Source organism: Psammomys obesus, unplaced genomic scaffold (assembly GCF_907164565.1).
Source record: "Psammomys obesus unplaced genomic scaffold, mPsaObe1.curated_primary_1811, whole genome shotgun sequence".
NCBI classification, from domain to species: domain Eukaryota; kingdom Metazoa; phylum Chordata; class Mammalia; order Rodentia; family Muridae; genus Psammomys; species Psammomys obesus.
This window is the reverse complement of record NW_026585987.1, coordinates 8,831,598-8,858,506: the sequence shown is the minus strand read 5'-3', so window position 1 is coordinate 8,858,506 and position 26,909 is coordinate 8,831,598. Positions and strand designations below refer to the sequence as shown.

General features: G+C 42.2%; 1 protein-coding gene across 4 annotated transcripts in view; it reads right to left on the bottom strand.

Moving 5' to 3' along the window:
* Positions 1-26,909, bottom strand: part of Osmr (oncostatin M receptor) — a 63,166-nt gene that overhangs the window by 9,854 nt on the left and 26,403 nt on the right. For 3 of the 4 annotated variants that reach the window (XM_055601090.1, XM_055601092.1, XM_055601091.1), the window contains 7 exons: positions 23,944-24,115; positions 20,645-20,923; positions 19,183-19,318; positions 18,480-18,631; positions 13,157-13,299; positions 12,361-12,514; positions 9,638-11,698 (listed from right to left, as the gene is read on the bottom strand). In XM_055601090.1, the coding sequence (XP_055457065.1) occupies positions 11,673-11,698; positions 12,361-12,514; positions 13,157-13,299; positions 18,480-18,631; positions 19,183-19,318; positions 20,645-20,923; positions 23,944-24,115 (1,062 nt within the window). In that variant the 3' untranslated portion in view covers positions 9,638-11,672. Of the gene's footprint in view, positions 1-1,162; positions 1,268-2,231; positions 2,412-4,638; positions 4,862-6,262; positions 6,340-9,637; positions 11,699-12,360; positions 12,515-13,156; positions 13,300-18,479; positions 18,632-19,182; positions 19,319-20,644; positions 20,924-23,943; positions 24,116-26,909 lie in introns of those variants that run through there. The other variant, XM_055601094.1, reaches the window with a different exon arrangement.

The following is a 26,909-nucleotide window of genomic DNA, read 5'->3' as shown; positions in this document are numbered from 1 at the left end:
ACAACCAGGAGCCCACTTTCAGAGTCCAGAGACCGGAAAGCGTTCAGCGGGAAGAGCAAACATCCCATTCTGGTAGTGGGAAGGGGTAAATGTTTACAGGGGGCAATTTTACAACAATTCTTAAGGGAGAGAGAGAAGCTTATTTCAGAAGGTGAGGCCCTTTGACCCAGGATTCTGCTTCCCAGATTCAATCAGAAAAACCTCATCGCAGGCATGAGGGGATAGCTCACTTGGTAAAGTGCTTGCTTTTAAGCATGACAACCTGAGTCTGATTTTCAGAACAAATACAGAAAGCTGAGAGTGGTGGTGTTTGCTTGAAACACAGTGTGTGAGAAAGGGGAGACAGTGATTTCTGGGGCTTGCTGCTAATCATCCTAGCCCGCCTGGTGAGCTGCAGGCCAATGAAAGACAGTTTCAAAAAGCATGGTATATGGCACCTGAAGAACAATAGTGACATTCTCTGGGCTCCACATGCACCTGCACACACACTCACTCACTCACTCTCTCTCACACGCGCATACACACACACACACACACACACACACACACACACACACACACATACGTGTGATTATGGATGCAGATAAAGACTTTGCTAAAAATGAAAGCAATTCAGACTGGGCACAAGAGAGTGGACAGCAAAAGAGAGATTTACAAGTTGGAGCTACAAGATACTTGAAGATAAATTTTACAGTTTCTGAGTAAAAGTCCTAGCCTTCATTCTAAATTGTCCAAGAATAGGTGATTTGGCATGTGCATAGAAGGGGTACCTTTCAATCACGGAAGTAGCACTGTGGTCAAATAATACTTAGTGGCATTAATCAAGAAAGAGGTTAACAAACTGTAGAGCACGAGCCCATTTTTATTTAAAGGTGTGTACCAGTAGAGAGAAATGTGTATCCGTGTATAATAAAACTAATTAGATATTGCTCTTTGGGTATAAAAATTAGCAATGATTTCATTCTTTTTCATGAAGCATTTTATAAATCTCCTTTAAATGAAGATATTTCATTTATATGATTTTAAAAAACAATGCAAATTATAAAATAAATGGGACCAGAAAATTCAGTTCAGGAATGGGATCTTTCTAAACACAAAGCCATGGGTATTTGGCTGGCCCAGAACCAGTCTTCATGAGGCAAGCCAAATGCTTTCCACTTACCCAGTTCCTGGGTGTATCCTGTTTGTCGCTCTATCAACCGAGCATTCTGTTGCATAGATAGTTCAAAAACTCTGAAGTCGTAACGGACCCCTGGTTCAAAAGTGTCTGGAGAAGAGAATTCAGAGGGTTTTAACAAGACAGAGGATATCATCTGAGTCAAAAGGGATGGACAGTGAGCGAGCACTCGCTAGTAGTTTCTTTCTCAAGATCTTTCCATTTTCTCACTCTACGACTTTCTTCCTTCCTTTAGGCCTCAGAACCTTCCCTGTTTCAAACACAGTGCTGTCTCAAAAGCCTGCCGTGTGCATAGAGGCTGCCGTGTGCTCTGAGTCAGGATCTCAACCTGCTCTCATCTCAGGGCAGACTCACTCTACTCCAACACCGCTTTTGACATCAACCGTCCTTAAGTATTTGCCCTTGGTGCTCCCATTAAAACCCGGGGTCAAGAAAGCCTGGCTTCCTTTCCTTTCTTCCTCTTTCACCTGCAGCCCTACAACCTGTGTGCAAGCCTCACAGGTCCCTGACTCTTGCAGGGGCCTCCACCACTAGTCCTGAATGTAGACGGTTACCACTTCAGTCCGTCAGCCCCAGAGATGGTCACCTGAGCCTCCTGTGTAAGCCACTCACTTGAGTTCCTTTGACTTCCCTAAAAGAGCAGGCACTTTCAAGTTGTAGATTTGGTGTTGGAGGGGAGAGTTCATGCCTACGATTTTGGTGAAATTGAACGCTGATTTTCTTGTTTCCATCGACTCAATACCCTAAACGCCCCAAGTATGCACTGTCGTCTGTATCTGTAAGGCTTTCTGCAAACAGTTCCAATGGCCCTCTCATTCAGAGGGGAAAAAAATTATTAAAATCTGTACTAGGGGCCTTTACATACTCGCTGTCATAGATTTTGAGCCCGGAGGTCAAAAATTCATTCTCAGGAAACCTGATTTCCAAGCAACCAAGCTGGAATTGTCACTTCGAAATTGTTAGCCTAGATCAAAGGATCTGCAGGTCAGAACTGACGTCTAAATTGATGTTTCCGCAACCGGGGTAAGCAAGGAGGAGCGCTGCGAGCTCTCACCGGATGTGATGATGGTGCTGGTGATATTAGGGCCTAGCTTCTCCCACTGCAGATTACAGTACTGGCCCCGAGAATGTTCACACCAGTCCACAACATAGCCCAAAGCGTCTCCAGATACTGGCTCCCAAGAAATACGAAATCCATCCTTTGTACCGTGAATTCTTTTTTCCCAGACCTCTTCTGTGCAGAAACAAATAGGAAAATATGTCTGATTCACTTTGTGGTATTTCTTTTATGATTTCCAAAGAAAATAGAACCAGTACTTGCACCATTTGTCTATACTTCTGGTTTAAAATGTCTCTCAATGACGTCTGTGCCTAAAGCCCTGGATGTCCTGTTTGTGGCACTCTTTGCAAGTGGAGAAACTTGTCAGACGTTGACACCGGAAGACAAAAGTTAGAATACGAGGCACATTTAAAATAAGACATTAGGGCCCTGGCTCTGTCCTCTCTTTGCTTCCCAAGCACCACGAGGTGAGTAGCTTTTGCTTTATCACAAAAGGATCCCATTCATCTTCCCACAGCCCCCAAGCACCAGGCCAAGCAAACACGCTATAGTCTCTACAGCTGTGACCCAGAACACACTTTATCTCCAAGTTGTTTCTCCTCAGGTGCTTTGAAAAAGCAGTGGCAAGCTGACCAACACAGTATCGCACAGGGAAGGACTTCTAGCTGCGGTAGAGGGTGGAGGGCAGGGTGTCCCTCACTGGCTTTATTCTTCAAATCACGTTCTGCAGCTTCGTAGAAGCCACTTGTTAAGCATGGGGACCCTGTGTGGAATGTCGATTGTACACGGTTCATTTGTAATGGTTCTTTTTCAAAAGTGGATCCAGCTGGCTTAGGTGAAGCTACAAATGAACCTGGCTGACAGCTTGCTAAGGACATGCCCTCGCCGCCACCAGACAAGCTAAAAGCATAGAGCAGCAGATTACCAACAGCCAAGCTTGCCTGCTAGGCCATCCACCTGACCCTCCTAGCTGTTTTTCCTGCCCCATCAATGGCCTTTCTGGGTTCACAACTAGTCATGACATAAACTTCTTGTTCCCACTACTCTGAGTGTGCAGCCCGCTTCTTACAAAGTGAGGGTCCACATTTCTCAAATTTATGAGTAAGTGAAGGGGGAATGCCATTTAGGGGTGAAACAGATTCATTTCCTTGGTGGAGGAAGAAGAGGAAGCCATGTGGCTAAGCCAGCTGGGAACTAGCACAATGAAGAAACAGTCTCAAGGACTTTCACCGTATGCTTACAGCTGTACACCCTAATGGTTGCTCCTGATGTAGAACAATTTCATGACCCAGAAAGATGAACAGCACCTTACTTTCATGCCAATATTAACTAGTAATTAAAACTGCCAGGTGAGGCAGGAGGCTCAGAGTAATGTGAACTGCAGGTTTTAGTGCAATTTTGTGGAAATGGGTAAAATTCTTCAGTCTCAAGGTCAAAGTGTGGCCCTACCTACACCAGAGCAATAGTACGGATTTCACACGGAACAGTTCTTTAAAAAAAAAAAAAAAAACCTTCTAATATGGCTCACTTAGCCTAAACTTAAACTGAATCCATGAGCAGATCCTGGCACGTTTAAGAGCAAGAACCAAAGGATGGCATTGTTGAACAGTGCATTAATGATCTCAACATGTCAACTCCTTTCTGCCTCTTGTCCACATGAGCACTGTCTCATAGCAGGTGACTGGGGACTTAGCATGCCCGGATTGTCTATGGCTCAGTCCAGAAGGGCATTAATGTAATTCTTGGATTTAGATGTGCAATCACTTCCACTTTGCTCACTCTTTAGTTGGCTGAAGGATTGGTATGTTATCATCTGTTGTTACTCTACAAACTTGGCAAAATTACAAAGTCTCCTGAAAGAGTATATCAGCTCTACTTACGATGTCCATGGGCTCTTTTGCCCCTACCCCTGTTCTCCCTCAACATAGTCTCACTGCGTAGTAGAGGCTGGTCTCAAACTCATGATCCTCCTGTCTCAATCTCCCAAGTGCTGTGGATAGAGACGTGCCCCATCAGCATGGCCGTTCCGTAAACTCTCTATAGGTGTCAGCGGTGGGCAAATATTGGTTACAGCACTGTAAATGCGGTCCATACTGCAAAAACCAAAATCTCTAGGACACTACTGTTATGACTCTCGGGGATTGCTGGGGGACTGCATAATGGATTTTAGAGCAAATGAATTTTAGATGATCCTTAAGTGTGCTGAAGAGTCCAGGACAGATGGTGCTGGGTTGCTGTGAAGGCATTGTCACACGGCAACCTGCTGATACACCCAGCTCTGGAGGAGTGCCTAACAGCACATGGTTGCCTCAAGTTATGGTTGTATTTGTCTGTTATTACTTGGAAACATCATCAACGTTTTTCTCAAGAGTGGAAGCCAAATTTGCTGATGCTGACTCACCATGTCCGGAATCATTGGAGATGACCATCACTGACTCAGGCGATGCACCCGCGCTGTTGTTGGCTGTGATGTTAATCTTGTAAGGACGCCGATCAAGGTTCAGTTTTATGACAGTGGATGGTGCTCGGATAGAGTAGTGTTCTGGCTTAGTTGGTTTGTCTTGATTTTCTACAACTATATTATAGAATTTGATTTTGCCATTGGCCTGTGAATTTGATAGCGGCTGAAAAAAAATGATAATCCTTTCAAAATGGGCTTTACTCTAAGATTACTTTTTCATTTCCGTCCACTCCACATACATATAAGACCGTATCCACTCATATACACATACATCCCTGTATGCACACACATGTGCACACACACATACTAGCACATTCACCCATACACACATATAAACATATTAAGATACACATGTCTGTCTGTGTGTGTCCATGTGCACAAATATATATGCACATATGCTTAGAATCAGGTGTTTCAGTCTAACTGAAGAAATCAGAAAAAAAAATCATTTAGAGATTATAGTAAAGATTTATGCCCCAGGTGTGGTGGCACACACCTGTAATCCCAGCACTCAGGAGGCAGAGGCAGGCAGATCTCTGTGAGTTCAAGGCCAGCCTGGTCTACAAAGTGAGTCCAGGACAACCAAGGCTACACAGAGAAAACTTGTCTCAGAATAAAACAAATGTATAGTTTATCCAGCAAGAATGATCTGAGTCAAAAGTTAAGAGGAATATAGACTCCTTAGCTCTGGAGGAAGTAAGGGTGGAAGGCAGCTGAGAGAATATAAAGAAAGCAGCATCCCCAGGCCCTTTCTAGAAGAGCCCGAGTCCTGGCCTCTTTTTACCTAGTCTTGGCTCACTCTGACTTCTGCCACCTAGCCCACACTCCCTCTTGTGGAAGATGCTCATGATTATGGAGAAGTCCTTGCCCTCACGGTCCCAGCTTAGCACCCATCCAGGATTCATGAGGTCTGCCTTTCCTGGGACAGCAGTGTCTTGCTCTGTGTACCCCTAGATCTCAGAGCAAGCAGCAGCTATCCCATCAGGGTATGGACAGAACTCAGACATAGGCTGAGCAGAGACAGACATGTGTATGCAGAGCCTGGAAGAATGTGCCAAACTTGAGGGGAGAAGAAAAGCTGGTGAGGCTGTGACCACTTGCCAGCCATCTCTTATCACCAGGTTTTGGTATGAGACATCGAGGAATCTCAGCGCTCTAAATACAAAGCTGGCTTGCAGGTTGCCACACGGTGTGTCAGGTCACGTGGAAGGATAATGCTGGTCTTCTATTATAATTTTATAGCATGATTTGAAACCTCTGTATTCACGTATTCCTTGTTTAGAAGTAAGGCATGTGACTCTAGATGTAGCTCCCTGTATTCAGCCTTGCGAAAGTTATGGTAGGCCTGAGTAGAACATACAGAAAAGGTTCTAACAATCAAAATCACCTCAGCCATCAGTTGGGCTCAGGGAAATTGTAGAACAAGCACTAGGACATGGCAATGGAATGGGTCCTTCTACCTGATAACCAGCCGGGAGAGACTGACACCAAGGTTTCTCCTGGCTGGGGTGGGCACTGCTCTTCAGAAGCAGTAGATCACACCTTCTGAGGCTGCGCTCCTTACCTTCCAGAAGAGGGCCACAGCATTTGTTCCATTCTCTGGCCACACTTGTCTCCACACATCAAGAGGCTGTGAGGGGGCTGAAATTAACCAAAGAAAGGTTCACAGGTCACATTTATGTGCAAAGCAGGCCATAATTCCCATGTTCTTCTAAGCCAGTGGTTCTCAACCGTCCCAATGCCGAGACCCTTAAACACAGTTCCTCGTGTTGTGGTGACCCCCAGCCATAAAAATATTTCTATGTGTTCGACTCAGGCCTACTATAACTTTTTTCAAGGCTCAAGATACGAAACTACATCTAGAGTCACATATTCTAGTTTTAAATCATGGATACGTAAATACAAAAGTTTCAAATCTATTAGATTATAATACAAGATCAACATTATGCTATTTATAACTGTAATTTTTCTGCTGTTATGAATCATAATGTAAATACCTGATATGCAGGATAGCTGATATGCTACCCTCTGGGGGTTGTGGCCCACAGGTTGAGAACTGCTTTTCTAAGCCATGAGGATTACCTATCCTCCTCAGGACCTGCCAGCCAGCCCTCTCACTTTCTGTGACTTCTATCCACGGTCCACAGCCACACTGCTCACAAAGCACTCATAGTTTGGGCTTTAAGTATTTTCACTGTCTATATTCATTGTATATGAATACCACGTTACATTAAGAACATTTCCACATAAGTTTACAGAAGGTGCTTTAATGATAAGGATTAACAATATGAAACTCAACGCCTACAAGTCAGCCCTAGAGCCTCTGGATACCACACTAACTCCAGAGTCGTCTGTGTAAACATAAAAATGTGCTATGTAAGCATAAAATTATGTTGCCAGACGGAAGATACGTTTCCTATGGGAATCAGCTTCCTGGAAGTCACTGGCAAGAACCCTAACATGGCCACCTAAGCCAAAAAGATGTATTCTGAAAGTCCCACGCTTCCTTGGTTGCAAGATTGGATTGATGAGCTTTTTTGCTGTTTCTCTATGATTCTTGGAACAGCACAGTTAACTATTCAAGGAAACACATTTCTAATAGATTACTAAAAGCTTTAGCAAATAAGAGTAGAAGGAAAATAAAATTTTAGGAGAGGTAATAAATCAGATTCAGCATCAGGAATTGCTTGTGGAAAAACCAAACACTGTAGGTAGTAAAGGAACAAGAGTTTTAGGGCTTTCTAAAGAAAATGTTTAATCAGGATCTATTAGGATAAATGCTCTGGATATTCCCACTGCAGTAAAACTACTACAAAACCATTACCAAACACAGGTGTTTATGATGAGGCAAAAAGAAGATAGGCAAACATAAGAGGTCAGAGAGTTTTATATTATACTATGAGTTTTACAGACAGGCTATCTCAAGCATCTTATCTCTAAGGAAAGATTGTAAATCCTTAGCAAGACAAACAGGAGGTCCCTCAGTGCTTATCTCTAGGGGGGTTGTAAATCTTTAGCCGACTTAGCTCAACAGCCCCTGGCCCTCTACTCACTAAATTAGCAGCAATAACGCTAGTTCTATGTTTGCTCTGTTTAAGAGGCTTTTAGGCCAAGATGTTTGAAGACACTGCCTTTCACCAGATCGCCTTCAGTTAAAATATAAACTTTGTAAATGTTCCGGGAAATATGTCAACTTTAGGTGCTTCTTTATGCAATCACTATATAAATGTTGGCTTGACTTCAGTAAAGCGCAGCTGATCCAAACCAACATTACTTGGTGTGGTCTCTGTCATTTCGCCTATCTGTGCCTAACCTGATATCTGAAAGCCTGATTTTTCCCGAGGGTGTGGAACTCTGACTGGGCCAGTCCATGGCATCTGGAAGCCACTAAGTGATTTTTATTTATCAGGACAATTCTACCAGAAGTTAGGAAAGGTTTCCATTTTTATTTTTCTAGACAGCAACCTATTGCCACGTGCAAGGCTAAGGTAGAGCCACAACACATTAACCTTGGCCCTTGGGGCAATAAGCTCAGGGGCCCTTCGGGGCTTTCCTTCACCTGATCCCTCACTGGAGTCACAACCTGGAAAGACTTCTTCATCCCCTACACTCCCTGTCATCTATCTCCTATGGGCATACAGTGGACCTGAGGCCTGCTCCCCAAGTCATGGCCCCATGTTCTGCTTCCAAGAGTTCACTGTATGGTGGAAGACGGAATCACTGCAGCCAGGCCTTGGCTCATCTGATTTCTAAACCTAGCTTCACGCTCTGGGCCTGGGTCTTAGGGCAAGCTCCAGACACACTTTCTATAGAGTGAAAAGGAAAATAAAAGCCCAGAAACAACCTGCTTAAATGTTCCAGTCTTTCCTCTCTGACCTTAATGCAGAAATTTACAGAAACTGAGAATTGATTTGCATTGTATTTGTGCTCACTCCATTGATATATGGAGGAATCACTCTCTGTGTCTGTCTCCTGTCTGTCTGTCTATCTATCTATCTATCTATCTATCTATCTATCTATCTATCTATCTATCATCTCTATACTTAATCACCTGTATATTTAATCACTCTCTGTATTTTTTTCAGTACTAGGAATTGAACCCAGATCCTTGAACCTCCAGCCAGCTGAACTAGTCTATTAACCCAAGACCACTCTGGGTACCTACCTTTAAACTATTTGGGATCAGATTTAGTGCATAAAACAGTAGCTAAAATTTATAGGATGGTAATTAGGTGCCATGCCCATTTCAACCATTTTACATAGTGACTCATTTCCTCTCTTACAGCACAGCCATTCTTATTTACTCCATTTTCTCAATAAGGAAAATAAGGTTCAGAGAGACTAAGCTAATTGTTCAAAACATGCAGAAGGCAGAATAAAGCCACTACACTCATGATTGACAATTTCTCAGCCATGACCTATTCAGGAGATTGATGGTCACTTTCAGGCTTACGTTGCTGGCCTAAGTTCAATGAAATGCTCATAAGCAAGCTTCTGTGATGCAAAAATGATAGTATCAATGTGATTTCTTTTAAACTTCTAAAATGTATTTTTCATGGTTGACTTTTACTTTTAAAAAAATGGATGGAAGTACTACTAAAACAGGTGTGTAGTTTTTAATTTGCAATTTGTTTTGCTCGATACCTGCGTAATACTGTGTGTTCTACATAGAACCAAAATTTCCATCGTATTTTTATGGTTGTATTTTGATGTGAATGGGAGAACAGCATAGAGAAAATGCAGGCTTTCTCAGCTACAGGTGAGGTGAGTCTGCTGAGAGCGCAGCTGGCATTCTTTTTTTTTTTAATTTTATTTTTCTTTTTAGTTACATTTTGTTAACTCTGTGTCCCAGCTGTATCCCGCTCCCTCATTCCCTCCCCAACCCCACACTCCCTCCCTGGTCTCCTCCCTGCCCCTTTCCAAGTACACAACAAGGACATTTGTTCAACCATGTTCGTAGCAGCTTTATTTGTAATAGCCAGAACTTGGAAACAACCCAGATGTCCATCAACGGAGGAATGGATACAGAAATTGTGGTATTTTTACACAATGGAATACTACTCAGCAATCAAAAAGGAGGAAATCATGAAATTTGCAGGCAAGTGGTGGGATCTAGAAAAGATCATTCTGAGTGAAGTATCCCAGAAGGAGAAAGACAAACTTGGTATATACTCGCTTATATAGACCTACAAGATATGATAAACATAATGAAATCTACACACCTAAAGAAGATAATCAAGAAAGTGGACGCAGCTGGCACTCTTTTTCCGGTTCGTGGAGACTCACAGGTATGGCTTCATTCTACAGTGAGGTCCTAAGGGCACAACTCAGACTCAAACTCAGAAAGTCTCTACAGTCAGCCTGTGAATGTGCAGAAATCCATTCTCAGCTGAGTCGGGAGTAAAACTACAGCTACTCTCGTTGGACTTCAGCTTTTTCAAAGAAAGTCTTCTTCAAAATGTTGTCTATTTGTAACATGAACATGTTACATCAACTGTTATAAATTTAACAAGATAAACCTGCTTCACCCTTTTATGTTCCTTCCTTTTCTTTTCTTCCTTTTTTCCTCTCCTTCTTTTCTTTTCTTCTCTTTTCTTTCTTTCTTTCTTTCTTTCTTTCTTTCTTTCTTTCTTTCTTTCTTTCTTTCCTTTCTTTTGAGAGGACAGTGATGTGATTTGAAATTCTATGAAAGCAGGGCCATGAGGAGGCACAGCACACAAAAATCTACCCTTGTGTTAGAAAACAGTGACCAACTGCAATCAATAAGCAGCTCATTCGTTTCTTTCAGTTCCTGACACTTCGCACAAATCTTCAAGGTGGTCATATATGCCTTTAAAACATGGGAGCAGATTTTAACTTGCTAAACAAAGCTTGGGAAGTAAGGACAGCATCAGATCCCACCCCAAATCCTGAGTTGGTCTATAAATCATTACAAAAAAAAGGTGGTTTGTACAGTTGGTAGTGCTTTATGTTTAAATACACTAGGCTTCTACTATGCTGTCATTTAACTCCATGCATACTATTTTACGTTGTTAAAATCCAATTAAACACTGGAGTTCTCAGCACTTGGAAGGAGATAAGAGGACAGTGGAGATAAGATTCACTGTTAGTAGATTCAACTCATTTTCTTTTAAAAATTTGTATTTGGTTACTTATTTGTGTGTGCTTGTGTTTGTGTGTATGTGTATGGGTCCTAGTGTCTTGCTGCCCGTATGGACAGAGGAAAACATGATGAGGTTGCTTCTTTTTTCCTACCTTGTGGTCTCAGGGACCAAACTCAGGTATGAAACGGGAGGAAAGTGAGGTCAGGCTTGGTGGCATCCACATTTACCCACTGAGGCATCTTCTCCCACCCTCACCTCATACAAAGCAGGCATACATCTTCTTATATTTGCTGTATTGTAATCCAAAGACAGTCCTCTCCTTTGCTGTTTTCCCCTTACACAACACTTTAGTTATAACATTGATAAAATGTGCACAGATATAAAGGAAGCTGACAGCATTAAAATTAGTTATTTAATAATTCAACAGCGGAGGTGAATACCACTACAGCTTTTCTTGGGAAGTCTGCACATCCTACAAAATGACCATATTTTTGGTGGGTGTGAGCTAGGAAGCAACCACAGGGTGAAAGTGGGAAGCTGACCCCTACCATAGCCATCTCATTTAGAGGCTGAATACTTGCCTTTGTTTTTCTCCTTTTTTAAAACGGTACTTCTAGAATGCCACAAAAGCTCAGCTGTCTACACGCAGACAGCAAGAAGGGATGAAAAACTGCACATACAACCTTTCCTTTGACAGTAACAAAGCTAGGGCCTGAGTCCTCATGACATCAAGGCTGTAATTACACAACAGAGGGAGAGTGAGGGGGAGGATGCAGAGCCTTATTGCAGCCCTGGTGCTCCGGGGCCAGGCTGCTGGCGGGGACTCCCAGTGCGGACACTTGCTGGGCCTCTCTGCCTTAGTGGTCTCCTCTATGGTAGGAGAATAGGAACAGTTGCTGCGTATGAAATAAAAAGTACAAGATGTCACAATTAGAGGTGAGCTGCTCCTGCTTTATCATGTATCTGCTGTTCATTGACAGTACAAGCACAACAAGTTCCTTCAACCCTTGCCTACAAGTTGCCTCATCTAGGAAATGGATGGCAGCCATGACTTATCTTGAAATGGAAAGAGTTGAGAGCTGGGCCGGGCCAGCTCATTTCCTGACACCCATCTAAATCCTGGGGCATAGTTCTCATGCACACTCAGGCCTGAAGAAACCTTAAGTACCAAAGACAATTGGAGAGGGCCCCAGAGTACCAGCACCAAAAGCATCACTTACTAATAAGGATGACTGTCCCAGAAACCATGGCATTCCCAAGGACAGCCTAGTGCTGTGTGGTATCAGGCCAGTACTTTCAAAGGCACTAACATCCTTTTGTCCCAGTCCTGAGTTAAAGATCCACACCCAAATCCAAAGCAAACCCAGCAATCGTAAAGAGATGACTTGAGGACACACACTGGAAGAAACACCATTACCAAATGCCTTGCTTATTAGGCATTTTCATCCAGCTTTAAAGAATGACACACTTTGTTTTAACATTTTCCTCTCAGCATTTGACACAAATGAAAGCTCTGAGACTTAGACCTGTGAGTTCAATGGCAGGGAGCCACACATACCAGCCTCAGGTGTGCTGAACGTTTCCTGAGCCCAGTCACTCCATTTCCAGAAGCGGTTGGCTCCTGCACAGCGAACACGAGCCTTGTACTTCGTGTCCGGCTCCAGATCACTCAAGAGCTGGTTTGCGCTCATGTGGACGGAAACATTGTGCTCCTGAGTTAAGAAAGTGAAGGAAAAAACAAAGACTAGAGCTGCATTTGTGTTGCAAAGTCAAATCAGAGCACTGCGATCTCTAATTTGGATTAAGACCAGATCTTCTTCAAGGGGAAAGTTTTTCCCTGTCTTTTTTTTTTTTTTTTTCATGCTAAATGTTTAAATCAATTTCAGAGGCCCCTTTCAACAGATCATCTATGAACCAATGTTGGCATAAAGGCCTGATTGGTGGGTTTTTCTTATTGTTGGGTTCTTTCTGTTTGGGAGCAAGGTCTTATAATGCAGCCCTGCCTGGCTTGGAACTTACTGTGTGCATAAGGCTGGCCTCCAACTTGTAATAATCCTCCTGATTCTGCCTCTCAAGTTACAGGTGTGCACAGCAGTGTGGTCTGAAGCAAGGCAATTTTTTGTTTGCATTTTGGTTGTTTTTGCAGATAGAGCCTCACTGTGTAGCTAAAGGCAACTTTAAACTTGGGATGTCTTGAATTAGCCTCCTAGCTGGTAAAATTACAGGTGTGTGCCTCCTGAATGGTAGGATTACAGGTATGTACCACCCAAGCTGAAAAAAAAAATCTGATCTCTGCTACCTTTCCGTTTAGGTAAATCAAGGATTTTTAAATAGTAAACAAAGAAAGCTCTTACATATATCACTTCTCCTTCATGTTGGAGTTCAACCTGACACAAAAGTGTGTATTTGTCTCCATAGGTCTGAACTTTCCAAGTCATGTTGGCTTTTGTAGCACTTATAGTTTCAATGGTAACATCTTGAGGAGCCTTTGGATGAACTGTCAATAAAAGAAAAAGAAACAAAAAGAGAACTCAAGCATAACCAAAACAGAGTTCAGTAAATAAGCAATTCATTTCATCACTATTTGTTCACCATTGCTTTTTGCTTATGTTTAAAAAAATGCAAACATCCCTGGGCTTGCCGTCAACATGTATTATGTCAAGTATACAATCTTTTTCACTCACTAATTGCTTTATATGTTAATCACTGAAATAAAATACAAAAAGCAACTACACACAGACTCTTAAAATTAAATATAATCAGTCAGGTAGTACAGGAGAGTCAAAACTTCAAGATGGCAGCCCGTAGAGAAAGGTTATAATACGGTCTAAGTCTAACTAAAGTAACGTTAACAACGTCAAGGAATAACCCCGAACAAGTTAAATGCAAAACATTCCAGAATAATGTCACCAGTTGCCAAGGGAAAAGATCATTAACAAATGTCAGCCTCCAAATGACCGATATGATAGAACTGCTACATGAGAGTTTGAGAAAAGTCGGTGAGCCAAAGCCAAACTGTTCAAAGAAACTGAAACTAGCAACAGGAAAAAAGAAAGGGGGAACAAAGAGGTAGGTTTCAGGAAGAAGAGGTATGACTGAGGATGGGAGGGGTCTGGAGAGATAACTAACACCAAGGATGTTTGAAAAGCCACATAGAAAACAACTAGTCATAAGCACCGTATATGGAATTTTTTTTTTTTCATTTGAAAGTTCAGTTGGAGTTACCCTATGCTCATCCCAGGTGCCATACATTGGCAAACAAACAAAAACAAAAACAAAACCCCAGCACATTCCCACAAGTTGTTGATCGGAGATGTCCCAGAGCATCTTAAAATAGTGCCGGCTCTCACCAGTGCTCTTGGTTGCCCAGTAGAACTTTATGGTAAGATCATATTACTGAAGATGCAACACACATTAGTGACAGGACATGGGGCAATCAAGTCAATCGTCACCAGAAAGCTTCCTGCTGCTAGATAGCTTCCTGGGAGGTGCCATGCAGACTGCTGTGTGTGTGTTTGGGGTGGGGGGGGTGAGCCAATGAACACCTTACCACCAGTGATCCCAGTGGATATTAATAAAGCCCAGTCCAGTGAGATGTTTACAGATGTGACAGTGGTAACGCCATAGCGGTAGCCAACAACTTTATGCGTGGATTTATGGCCCACCAGAGAGGAAAACACATGCTTGGGACCACCAGTCTGGCAAGAATCATTCTGTGAGCTGAGCATAGTATCAAACCGCCCTTTAAATTTCTACCTCTCTGCTCAGAGAATAGCGTGTAGAATGAAGGGTAAACTAAATAATAATATGAGAAAAAAAAAAAGAACCAATTAAGAATTTTAGAACCAGAAAGTACAGTATGGGAAATGAAACCCTGGTTGGGAGTCGCCTGGGAAAGATGGAGAATGGGTATAGGCTATAAACATCACATGGAAAAATCAGAGAATTCAGACTTTTCTGTGGTTTTGGATAGTGGAGCCCACAACAGAGTATTTCCTAGTTGCTTGAAGAAAAATAATAAAGCTGATGACCTCAAGCAGTTAAAGGACAAAAAGTGACCCCAGCACTCATCTGCTTATCTGCTTCTGGGTTAGGCCTTTTCATTATCAGGTACAGTACAGACAGAGAAATATGGACCATCCTTAGCATACGACGTTACCTCTGTCTGGGGAGCATCCCCCTCCCAGCTGAGACTTTTACCTACACAGTGGACATGTCCATTTGTGCCTGTCACCTGAGTTCTAGGTTACTCAACAACCACTGTCCTGCATAAGGAATAGAGAACAGGACACGACCTTGTTTATATGGGACTTGACACAGATTTAAGAAAATGTTTCAAACAACCTTGTCACTGTGTGACAACCAAGTTGACTATTCAAAAAGCTCTTCTGAGGATGAAGACAGATAGCAGACTTCTTATAGCATGCCAAATTCCAGGGTCATAGGAGCCGAAAGCCAAGAGTCTCCCATTTTAAAAAAGTGGTTGGTTGGCCTGATTAACCCTAATAAAAAGGAGTTAAGGAACATTTGAGTTTCTCCCCAGAAGCATTACACACAATCTCCATGTCATTTTGGCCCTCCTCAACAAGGTGCGAAACCTCCTGGAGCCTCGTGCTACAGGACGCTTTGCAAGCCATTCAGCAAGTTATGGCCCAACCCTCACACTCTCACTCTCAAAACCTTTAGAGTCTGCAAATTGTCACAGATGTCCAGAGCCTCCAAGTGTGATGAGGAGAGAGTATGACAACAGAAAACTGCCACCAGGTATGTAAAACTTTCATATTTGGGGCTTGTGCATTGACCCCCCAAACCGTGCTCCACTCTTTTTTGTTTTGTCCTTCATTTTAGGGTCTCAATGTATTTATTACAAAGGCTAGGCTCAAACTCATGATCGTCCATCTCAGCTTCCCAAGTTCCCGGGACTGCCAGCATTGTCAAGTTCTTTGATTGCTGCTGGACACATCTCTTAGACCAGACATCAGATAACCAGAGCATTACATGTGCCACTGTCGTGTGAACTACCAGTTCTTAGTTGGTTACATGCAAATGCCACCAGTGAAATGAGACAGGATTCACAGAGCTTCATTATTCAATGAAATTTAAGGTGGGGACCAATTACCCCCAATGAACAAATGTCTTGGTTACCAGAAGGGTTGAGTCACCCATCAAGATGCTTAAGCTCTTCCTAGGTCTATGTGGAGAATCTAAAACCTACAGATTGACCGTTCAGCAAGGCTGACTGATAGCTTTGTCAAACCAAAACCAGAGTGAGGGCCACAGCAGCCATCTGGCCAGTAGATGGCAATCTTTTGACTAAAATTGGGTGTGGAGAATCCAAGCTGCTCTTAAGCCAAACCACAGGCTGTGGTGATGGTCACATGATCTGTCCCTGCCCTTCTTTCTTGCTTGATGGGGGTGGAAGGACTGGGGCGAGATGGAAACCTAATCTGAGGGTCTGTTTGCTACAGGGAAGAGTGGTTAATTACAGTTCTCTATCCTCAGATTTTTCACACTTTAGGATTTGAGCTGCTGAGACTGGGTTGTTCTCGCATCCTCATCCATCTTCTGACATCTGTGACCCAGTAACACAATAGATGCTTGCAGAGGAACTCAAGTTCATGTGCTAAAGTATGAGGTGCCGGAGCCGTTCATAACTTGTCAACAGAAAGTCCGCAGAGTGACTTGCAAAGCAAAGCAGCAGTTTTTTAGAGCAACCAGACCACGGACTTTCAATAACCACAAGTTTCAGGAAGATATAGGAAGTCTTGCTGTTAGCATACAGAATATACAGACATGTTAGATGCAAACCTAATTTTAAAATTCCTCAAGATATATTAAGCAAAAACTTATGGAAATACAATGAGAAATCAAACAATAGTGTGTAAGGGAGGACTGAGTAGCACCCTGAACTGACACATGCACTGCCCTGATGCAGCGTCATTATTCAATCTCGCTAAACTTGAGTAAGGAGAGCAAAGACAGAACACAAACTGAGAAAGGACCACAGGAGTGAGGGTGCACAATGGCTAGATTCTTAAGCAAATGAAGCAAAAGGAATGTGCTTCTAAAGTAGAAAGAATTCAGAAGAAAGTGGCACCTACGGAAGCTGTAAATTATCAGCGCCATCCTAGATTATGCACGCCAAGGCTTTAGGGGGAGGATGTTTTATTCACGGGTAAACTGCTGACAGCCAGGTCCAAGACCCCCAACCCAACCTCAGAAAGTTCAATGAACACAGATGGCACAGAAATTTATGATTAAAATGAAGTTCTGTCCAAAATTACTATCCAAAAATGTCATCCGTTTGAGATTTTTAAAGACCCTAATAATTTGTGGATTAGTTTGTGAATTGAGTGGGGAACATCCATAGTTCATAGAGAAAGCATTAAAATGTCAAAACTTCCTGGTTTGTTTCAGATGTCCCAAACTGACTTTTCACTGAGAGTTTTTGGTTTTATTTCTTATTTGTGGGACGGTCAGGAAATAAAAGGAGCAGCAGACCAAATTCAAAAAAGCAAAGAAAATTAGGTTACAAGGGTAAAGTGAAAATTCAACAACAGACAAGGGATATGTTATCATAACAAGGCACATAAAAAGGCAAAAAAACACATTTAATGATAGCCAAAAATTGGTTTTAAAAGTAGTCGAGATAGTTGAACTTTTGACAAAATTGAATAATATGAGCAGAGAACCAAGAAAGAACTTTGGGATTGAGGAGGATGCATAGCGAGTAGATTTTTAGGTAAACAGGAGGTAAAAGGAATGATCTTCTAAAGTAAGAAGAATTCGAGAGAAAGTGGTACCCATTACAGATATAACAAATAGATAATTGTACTTTCTGAGGAGCATTCAGGAAAGGAGGTAATAAGTCTGATTCAGCCTTTAATCTTCCTTAATGCTCATTGTCTGGCAATAGGACAGATTCTTGAGCAAATACAGAACACTGTACCTCAAAGATATATTTTAAAAAACATCTATAACTCCATGCTGAAAGAACATACCATCTTACTGAAAAATATCTACCTAAAATAGACAAACTCCACTACAATTGCTATACTTTAAAGAAAAAAAAAATCTGTGGCAACTAAGCAAAAAGATCTAGTGTTTAATAATGGGGAAATGCACAAGGCCAGTACCTTTGAGCATCCACTAGCCTTCTTTATGTTAGTAGGGAGTGGAGCAACAAAGTTTATCAAATTCATGGGAGAATGTGTTAAGAGACCACAGCAATAAGCCCCATGCTAACACATCATGACAACTTAATTTATAAAAATAACTACTAGATTGCTTGTAGATGGCTTGATATACAATAAGGCCCAAACTTCTCAGATCCTTAGAACAAATAGGAAATGAAAACACGCATCCACATTCCTACACACAACTTAAAGCAACAGACAATTTTAGCCGAAGAGTAGAGAGAGGTTCTGGGATAGACCATGCAATAAGTATATGCCAGAATGCTAGCTGTAGAGTTTGTCAGAGAGCTCACTGATACTTGAGACATGATCAAAGCAAGTGCGTCAGGAGACACACATCAGTGAAGGTAAGTGTGAAAATGGAAGCACAAAGATTAGTTTCACTTGGGTTGTGAACGGGGCTAGCATCTACTGCACAGGTATCACAGTATAAAATGGTATATTAGGTGGCCTCCATGGGCTGTGGCATATCCCGTCTCACCTCTATGGGTCAGGTTGAAGATGAGGTTGACGCTTCTTTTTCTTAGGTTGTTTTCAGTGGTGAGTGTGAAGTTATATGTTTCCTGTGACTTTTCAGTGATTTGCCAGTTATGCGAGTTTCTGTGGTTAGAAAGCTCACGTCTCCCAGAGAACCTTCAAAAATGGAACAAAACAAGACAGAAAAGACAGGGTTTCAATAATTCCATCAAAGCAGATGTATCCTGATTTCTTGGGACTTTTAAACTGTAAATTCATTGACTTTCACCAATGGATGCCACTAATGAAAATATCTCAGTGAATTTCTATATGTGATGAAATTTCCTTGTGAGTGGTATATCGATTAATCTAGTTGAGTCTTCTTAAAAATTTAGAAAAAAATGGGACAACTCATGCCAACAGATAGGACTATTTTAGTATAAAGATACACAATTGATTATTTTAATTTTTATTGTACATGTTCTTTCAGAGCACATCAGATAGAAGATTCTATAGCCCTGTGGAGACAAAGAGAAATATGTACACACATTTCCTGCAGTGTCTGTGTGTAGCTCTGCTTGTGCTCTGTTTTTTTGTTTTTTATGAAGTAGAGTTGGGCACTTCCTAAAGACACTTTAAGGGCATGTGCTTCTCTAAGAGAGAATTGCTTGTCATGTGACTATTAAACAAGGAAGAACCTTAAGATGATGAAGTCAGAGCAGACTCACGATTCATATAAAGTGTAGCTTTGGGAATGTTGTTGAGACCAAGCCAATGCAGTGTCTACCCCAGGTTCCCATGAACATTTCAAAGTCTTAAAGTCTTGGGTTTCACAGGAAAAATTCTTGGGTTCCTCAAGCACTTCTGTACATACAAAGGAAAAGACAAAAGATCTAATTAAGTCCTTTCATTGAATGACAAGTCAAAGGAGAGTTCTGTTTTTGGCCTGAAGTCACAGTCCCCCCCAAACAATGAACGGATCAAGAGATGAAAATCAGCAGATCAAGAGCCCCAGAGAGGCTCATTTCAGCTGTGTCCTCAAGTTTGTCTCTCTCCATTCTGGGGTATCTTGGGGATGAGTGGTCAATATTGTACATGAGGTTGACACTGTGTCTATCTGAAGGAGGGTTGTCGCTCCATTTTGGTTTTATGGCTTCCATTAAAGCCTAGATGTCAGCCAGACTATGAATGGTTCACTTCTACAGTGTGTGTGTATGGGGGGGGGGTAGAGAGGTAGAGAGTCCCAGGAATGGCAATGCTCCTCAAAAATGTAGAAACACTTCTATTCCCAGAGCCTACAGTAGGGGACTTAGATGGCAGAAGCATCCAGACCTGGAATTACCTCCTCTAGCAATAGAGAAAGGTGTCTAAGATACTGTCCTATGGTTAAGAACACACACACAGACACATTGCGACCGCCAGAAAAGTCAGCATGCTCTCACTCCACTGAAATACACCACTCAGTAAAGAACACTATTGGCCACTATTGTCAAACTAACACCTTGGGGCTAGAATCCACCCATATTCATGGATTCTCTAAACCATCACCATGCCTTTCACAGAAATGACCAAGAAGACAGGCTTAGCCAGGAGAAAAGATCAACATAGGTCTTTGGTCCTCTGTGTATCACCTTTTCATGGTTGGCTGGCCTACAGAGCCACCCCACCCTCCATCAATCTGAGAGAATTTCAGCTCAGTTGATTTGAGGCAAAGATGAATATATTCTCAGTGGTCCGGGTCATATCCTGAAATCTCTCTCCTTTAACACTTGGTTCTAGGAATAGAACTGGTAGTAAGCATCTGTGAACAATAGGGCATCCTGGGAGTATTGCTGCAGTGTGTTATTTTCACAACCTCTTTTGGAAGACTTGTGAAATTAAAGAAAAATAAAACCACATGTGAATGCATTTCTTTGCCTACTGGCAAAGGAGATCCAAGGTGTTTCATAGGAAATGTGAAGGAAAGAGGCTTAACACTAATACCGCAGCTCTCAAACGAAGCTCACAGGGGTCACATATCAGATATCCTGCATATCAGATATTTACATTGTGATGCATAAGAGTAGCAAAATTACAGTTACAAAGTAGCAAAGAAGATAATTTTATAGGTGGGAGGTCAGCACAGCATGAGAAACTGTATTAAAGATTTGCAGCATTAGGAAGGTTGAGAACCACTGCTTTAATACTTACTTGAGACAAAGAGAACATCACCAAATGTTTTTTTAGTTCCTCTCATGACCTGGCAATTGATGTTTGTCCCTGTGCTGCTAAGGAAAGCTACATTATTCAACTTCATTAATGACACATGTGAATCAAGTTGTTCTCCATGGATCGGCTCTTCTTGCAACTTACAGGATACATTATTCATATTCTGTCCATACATTAAACAGATGGTGACATTGGAGCCTTCTTCAAACAGTTTTTTTTCAGGATATATCAATAATGTATCAGGTTTAACTGAAACGTGTTCTGCAAGGTAAACGGCCTTGGTTAGAATCTTACTCAGATTTCAAGACACAAACCCTCTCATTCTCTAAAGGTAATATCATTTTATTCTACCTTCTGAGGAAAAGAGATGCCTAAACTTTCACATGATTCCTGGGCCTCTTGGTGGGGGCAAACCAATCCTTTCCACCACGGTACCTTTTGTCATAGTGTCCCAGCTAAAATAACATCACCATCATTACTTTTTATTGTGGTGGTGCTGCGGTTTGTGGCTGTCCCCACCATGCAGGAAGCCCTCTATGAGGCATTTGTGTTCCTTATCTCGGCCATTCTCAGGACCACTCAACAGCAGGATAGGCAGCTACTCTGAGCTAAGTTTGCTCAACTTGTCAATAGTAAAATCATATTCAGGTGTTACTCCTAGGCCTCTGTGATTGTCAGTTTGAGATTCAGAATCCCTGGGAGATCCTCTATTATTGTCAGCTTGAGCCAGTGGGCGTGTCTATGAGTGATGATGGCAATTAGGTTGGTGGAGATGGGAAGACCTTTTCACTGTGGGGCACGAGTCCCTGGCTGGGGTCCAGGGCTGTAGGAGATGGGGAATGCGAGCTGAGCACCAGCATTTCTGTTTCCTGCTTGTGGTGAGATGTGATCAGCTGCTGTAAGCCCCTGACAACCCAACCGCCTCTGCCATCATGGACTGCACCCCTGAACTATGCTCCAGAACAAGCTCTCCCTTAAATTGCTTAAACACAACTGAAACTTGTCCAGCTCCAAAGCCATGGCTCCCTTCATCATAGTGGAGCACCTCTCCTCCCCGTTCCCAGAGATGTGCTCACCCAACTCGTCTACTTTTTCTCCAGTCTTGTCTTCTGTGCCACCTCTGATGTATCAAAATCCATAGAACTCTTGGAGAAACTTCCACCCTGCTGTACCTTCTTTAGTGTCTCCCTCTAGGTGGCCTTCTGCCAGAAACTTCCTCCCTTCCTGCCACTCAGGCTTCATTACCTCACCTCTCTCTTGAGCCTGGTGTAGCTGGTCACCTATCAGGCCACTAGATACTGCTATCACTGACCTCAACTGTGCTAAGTGCCCTGAAGAGATTTTAAAAATCTCTAAATGATTCTACTGAACAACCACGGATGTGAAACAGCCCTGTAAGAGTCAGGATTTCCAATTACTCTTGTATAAATTTAATAGTTATGGTTTTGGGAAGTCTAGTCAGCTTTACCAAAGTTGTTTATAACATGTTTATGTCTTTTCCTCACTGTTGTTTGTGTGTTCTGAGATGGGATCTCACTGTTTATTCTTGTCCAGCCTTGAACTCACTACATAGTCCACCCAAGCTGACCTTGAAATCTATGTTAACCCATGGCTCAGCCTCCTGAACACCAATATTATGTGCCAAAATGCTTGGATTTCTTACTCTCATTCTACATATTTCAGCCGAAAGACACGGTTGTGAAGTACATGGCTTATGCAGTCTCTTTACTTTCCCTGAACTTTATTTTATGTGTCTGTGAAGTGGAAATAAAAACAAAGCCTGTTTCTTAGTGTCCATGTAATAGCTAAACCAATGTGTAGTGTTTAAAACTGTAGACTGTAGACTTGAACACAACTGAAACTTGCCCAGCTCCAAAGTCATGGCTTCCTCCATCATAGTGGAGCACCTCTCCTCAATCAACGTGTGCACTAAACTATTCTTGGGTTAATAGGTTGTCAGTAGGAGTTAATAACTTTGCATCAATGCTTGACAAAGGAATGATTATATTGGTAGAATTTCATACAATATAATGAGGAATAGAAATGCTATTGTTGTTCATCTGGCCTGCAGCCAAATAGAACATGAGACGCTATGGCAAAGCCTGATCTAAATTTTACCTACAACAATGTTCAGTGATTAAAAAACTAAGGGGTTGTTAATGTTATTTGTCCACAATTCTGTCACTGCAATGAAAAGCAGCTTTCCTTCTTCCCATATTGCTCCCTGCCTCTAAATCAAGGATTGGTGAATCACAAGACATGAGCTAAGTCAAGCCTGCCATCTGTTTTTATAAATAAAGTTTTATTGACACACAATTTCCCTCATTTGTATACACATTTTCTAGGGCTGCTTTCTGAAGACATAAGTGTTAAAATCACAAAGAGAATATTGGGTCCTTTACGGAAACTTTCCTAATATCTGTTCCAAATGCATATATATATATATATATATATATATATATATATATATATATATATATTTGTGCTGCTTTAATAAAAATACATGCACAACTTTAAAGTAAACATGTTTTGCATATTTAGAATATAAATACAAAATTATATAAATCACATAATTACCTCCATGAAGATATTCAGAGGTAAAATTTCAGACATCTAGATCTCCATGGGAATTTTGAGTCCAGTTTTTAGTTTTATTATGACCGAATGAAAATAATGCCAGTGTCAACTCAGAGTCTTTTAAAGGGAATGAAATATTACTGATCTCTGAGTTATACTAAATTGTGGGGCCAAAAAGAAGTGTGACTTGGAGGAGCCAATCCAAAGCAAGAGTGAGGTTAAACCGTGTCCAAACCCCCAAAATCTTGTCCTGAGATCAGCAGGAAAAGGAGGACTGTTCATTCCTTGCTCTGGGCCTGCACGTGCTCTGTATGACCTCACCTCTGCCACCTTTGAGGGTGGTCACATAGCCTGGTGGGCCAGGATTCAGGTTAAACCTACTTCTCCTTATAAGGACATGTCCAGCTAGTATTCCATGGAGCTTGGCCTCAGCCAATGATGTACACTCACTCCGAATACCTCTACCCACTACCCATAGCCCTTATTCATCCCCAATAAAAAGAGCTATTTCACTGAAAACTATTGTGAAATAGGCTGTTTCTTCTGAACTCACCAACAAAGATTCTACTAATCTACTTCATTTCTTCCAGGCTGGCCTGGTGTACATTGGTGCCTGGATACCTCAAGGGCAGGAGCAGACCTGGACTGAAACTAACTCTGATTATTCTTGTGACCACTCCACTTGTAACCACTTCACTTCATACCTCTAACTTCTCTCCAGGGACTCCAGCTGCTCCAGGAACTCTGTGGCGGGTACCTGACATCGTCTACCATAGCCCTTATTCTTACGAAATGTGTTACACATTCCAGTGGGATATCAGACTTCCAGTGCCAATGAAGAGTTTGATTCTGCTTCACAGTGGCATTATAGTTCTCCTAAAAATAAAGGAAGTATTTAAAAATATACAGTCATTTTACAATCCTGAAAATCAGGTCAACCTGAATTATTCCAAAGTACAAGCTTCTACCCCATTTTAACTCCACCTTCTTCTAAGTTAAGTCAATTCCTACCTAACCATCAGTCCCTTGTTCTGATGTCTCTGCAGTGGCAGCTATGCCCCCCTTTCTCATCGACTGTCACATTCTCTAGGGGGCTCATACAGATCAAAAGAGAGGAGAGAGAAATCATTCAAGCCTTGCATCAAAGATCTGAGACAGATATTCAACCAAGCTGGTCACACAAAGATTACTAAGACAATTCTAGAAATCTAGTTAGTTGAGTACTTATTTTTAGAAGTAAGCAATATCTATTGGTATTTTTAAATATTTATTTTGCCCAAGGTTAGGACACACTAGCTAAATTTGACAGAATGGGTTAATCCTTCATGGCAACCTGGGAACACCAACATTGCTGGAAGTATCTCTTGTTTTTCTCTCTTGTGTTTTTTTAGATGTGGTGGCCAGATGGACCACAGACTTCCACAAAGCTCCAGCTTTCAGACCTCAGTTTCAATCAAACAGCATTCCTCATACTGCTCTTCGAGGACCCTACTCAAGGTGAACTGAGCCTTAATCTTTCTAACACACTAGAATCTCTAGTTTCAAATTTGATCAACTTCAGTGGTGACATGATATCTTCCTCTAGCTTTCTAGGCTTCCACAGTCTAAGTACCACTAACTTGAAGGTATCTTGTCTTTAAAGACTGGACACTTTTGAGGTGTTTTTTAGCATCTCAGTATCTGTTGATGAGGCATTGCTGGCTCAGGGTCCTACACTTGCCTCTGCATTAGGAATTATCTGCATTATTGAAGCCCAGATAGTACTCCATCTCCTTCAGGAAGCCATCTTAAAAGATTTCAGTGTTGAAGATGGAACCCAGTGCCTCACACATGCTCAGAGAGAGCTCTCCTGTAGAGCCGCACAGGTTCCTACATTCTCAGGTTCTTAGAGAATCTCCTGCCCTTTCCTTTACATTCTTCTCATCTCCACCCATATCAAAGCCCTCCTGGAATTAATATGTGATACAGGCATGGACCCAAGGGAGCAGAGAGCACTATTTATTCTTTGAAGCCCCCAGAGCTCCAGGAACTAACTTTCTTCAGTGTGGCCATCCAGAACCCTTGCCCTCTGTGCTGGATAGTGTTATGTCAACTTGACACAAGCTAGAGTCATCTGAAAAGAGAGAACCTCAATTGAGAAGATTACCCCATAAGATCAGGCTGTAGGCAAACCTGTAGGACATTTTCTTAATTAGTGATTAATGGGGAGGGCCCATCCATTGTGGGTGGTGCAATTTCTGGGCTGGTGGTCCTGGGTTCTATATAAAGCAGGCTGAACAAGTTATGAGGTGCAAGCCAGTAAGCTGTGTGTTCTACCCATGGCTTTGGGTGGTCTTGTCCTGCACCTGCTTGCCCTAACCCGTGTCCATATGCGCTGAGCCCACACACTGTATCCTGCCTTCAAATCTGGCAGCTCAATCTGGCAGAGCTCCTGTATCCCTCTCTGACGGCCTCTGATTGTTCCCATTGAGTTTTTCCAGAGATCGTGTTCTCATCTTTCATGCTAAATTAACTTCAACTCCTCTTTTATATCTTGGCTCGAAGAATCTTTCATCGAAATTGTGGGAGAAAATTAGGCCTAACCTAGTGACCCTTACACCCCTCACACATTTAGAGCATCCCATTTGTGCAGTCAGCTTTTAAACCCCCACATCTTGCACAATACCTGATGTAAGCCCACAGTCCAGTACTCTTCGTGGAGTAATTTAATCACTTGATTAATATGCAGTGGGTCATGTTTCCCTAGGCACTGTGTGACTTTTATCTAACCTCAATGTATGCTCTGTAGTCTTTATAGCCTTGTCAATGAAGAAGATAAACTTTGACTACATCAGTCAAATTAGTGATTTAAGAAAAGGTGATAAAGTTTCTTTGTTTTGCTTTCACGCATTGAAATGGCAATTTGAATATAGCCCTTGCAGACCTTGGTGGGTCACAGCAATTGGCACACAAATAGTCACAGAAATATATCCGAGGCCACTGACTCATTGCTGAGGCATGAGTCTTACCCCTAATGACTCATACCACAGGCCTCTTTCCAAGCTTGAGCCTTCTCTTGCTGTTGACAAGAGAATACAGAAAATGTCCTAGAAGGAAGAGCAGAAGCTTGGCCCAGGGCAGCGCCATGGACTGTGGCTGTCAGCAGGGCTCTGTGTGGCCAGCACTGTCAGGGAGGTGGCCTAGTCTAACCATGGGCACCTAGGTCAATATGCTTTTTTTTTTTTTTCTGGCTTGTTGGAAGTACAACAAATGATGAGACTGTAAGACGTCCCCACAGTGTAAGTGGCAATGGGGCTCCTAGCTTGCACAACTAGCAACTTCCCAAGCAAAGAATTTCCAGAAGGAAGTGTGTCCTCTTCCTTAACTGAAGGAAGGTCTCGTGTCTCTGTGGGAGGAGCCATACAAGGGCACCTTTTGGCTGTAGTATGTGACCATCTTCTCTGTCTGGCCGTGGAGCTGAAGAATGGGGACATCTCCCTGTGACACTGAGCCTGAGATGCACACAAATATCCCTGTTCTGGTTTTTGTCACTGTGTACTGAGGCTGTGGCTGTGGGTTTTTGAGTTCAGTGAAATAAACAGATGGTGTAATGGTCCACCCTTTGGGATCTTATCCCTTCATAAATTACAGAAATAATTTCCATATGCTGCTTTCCCATTCAAAGAGACGG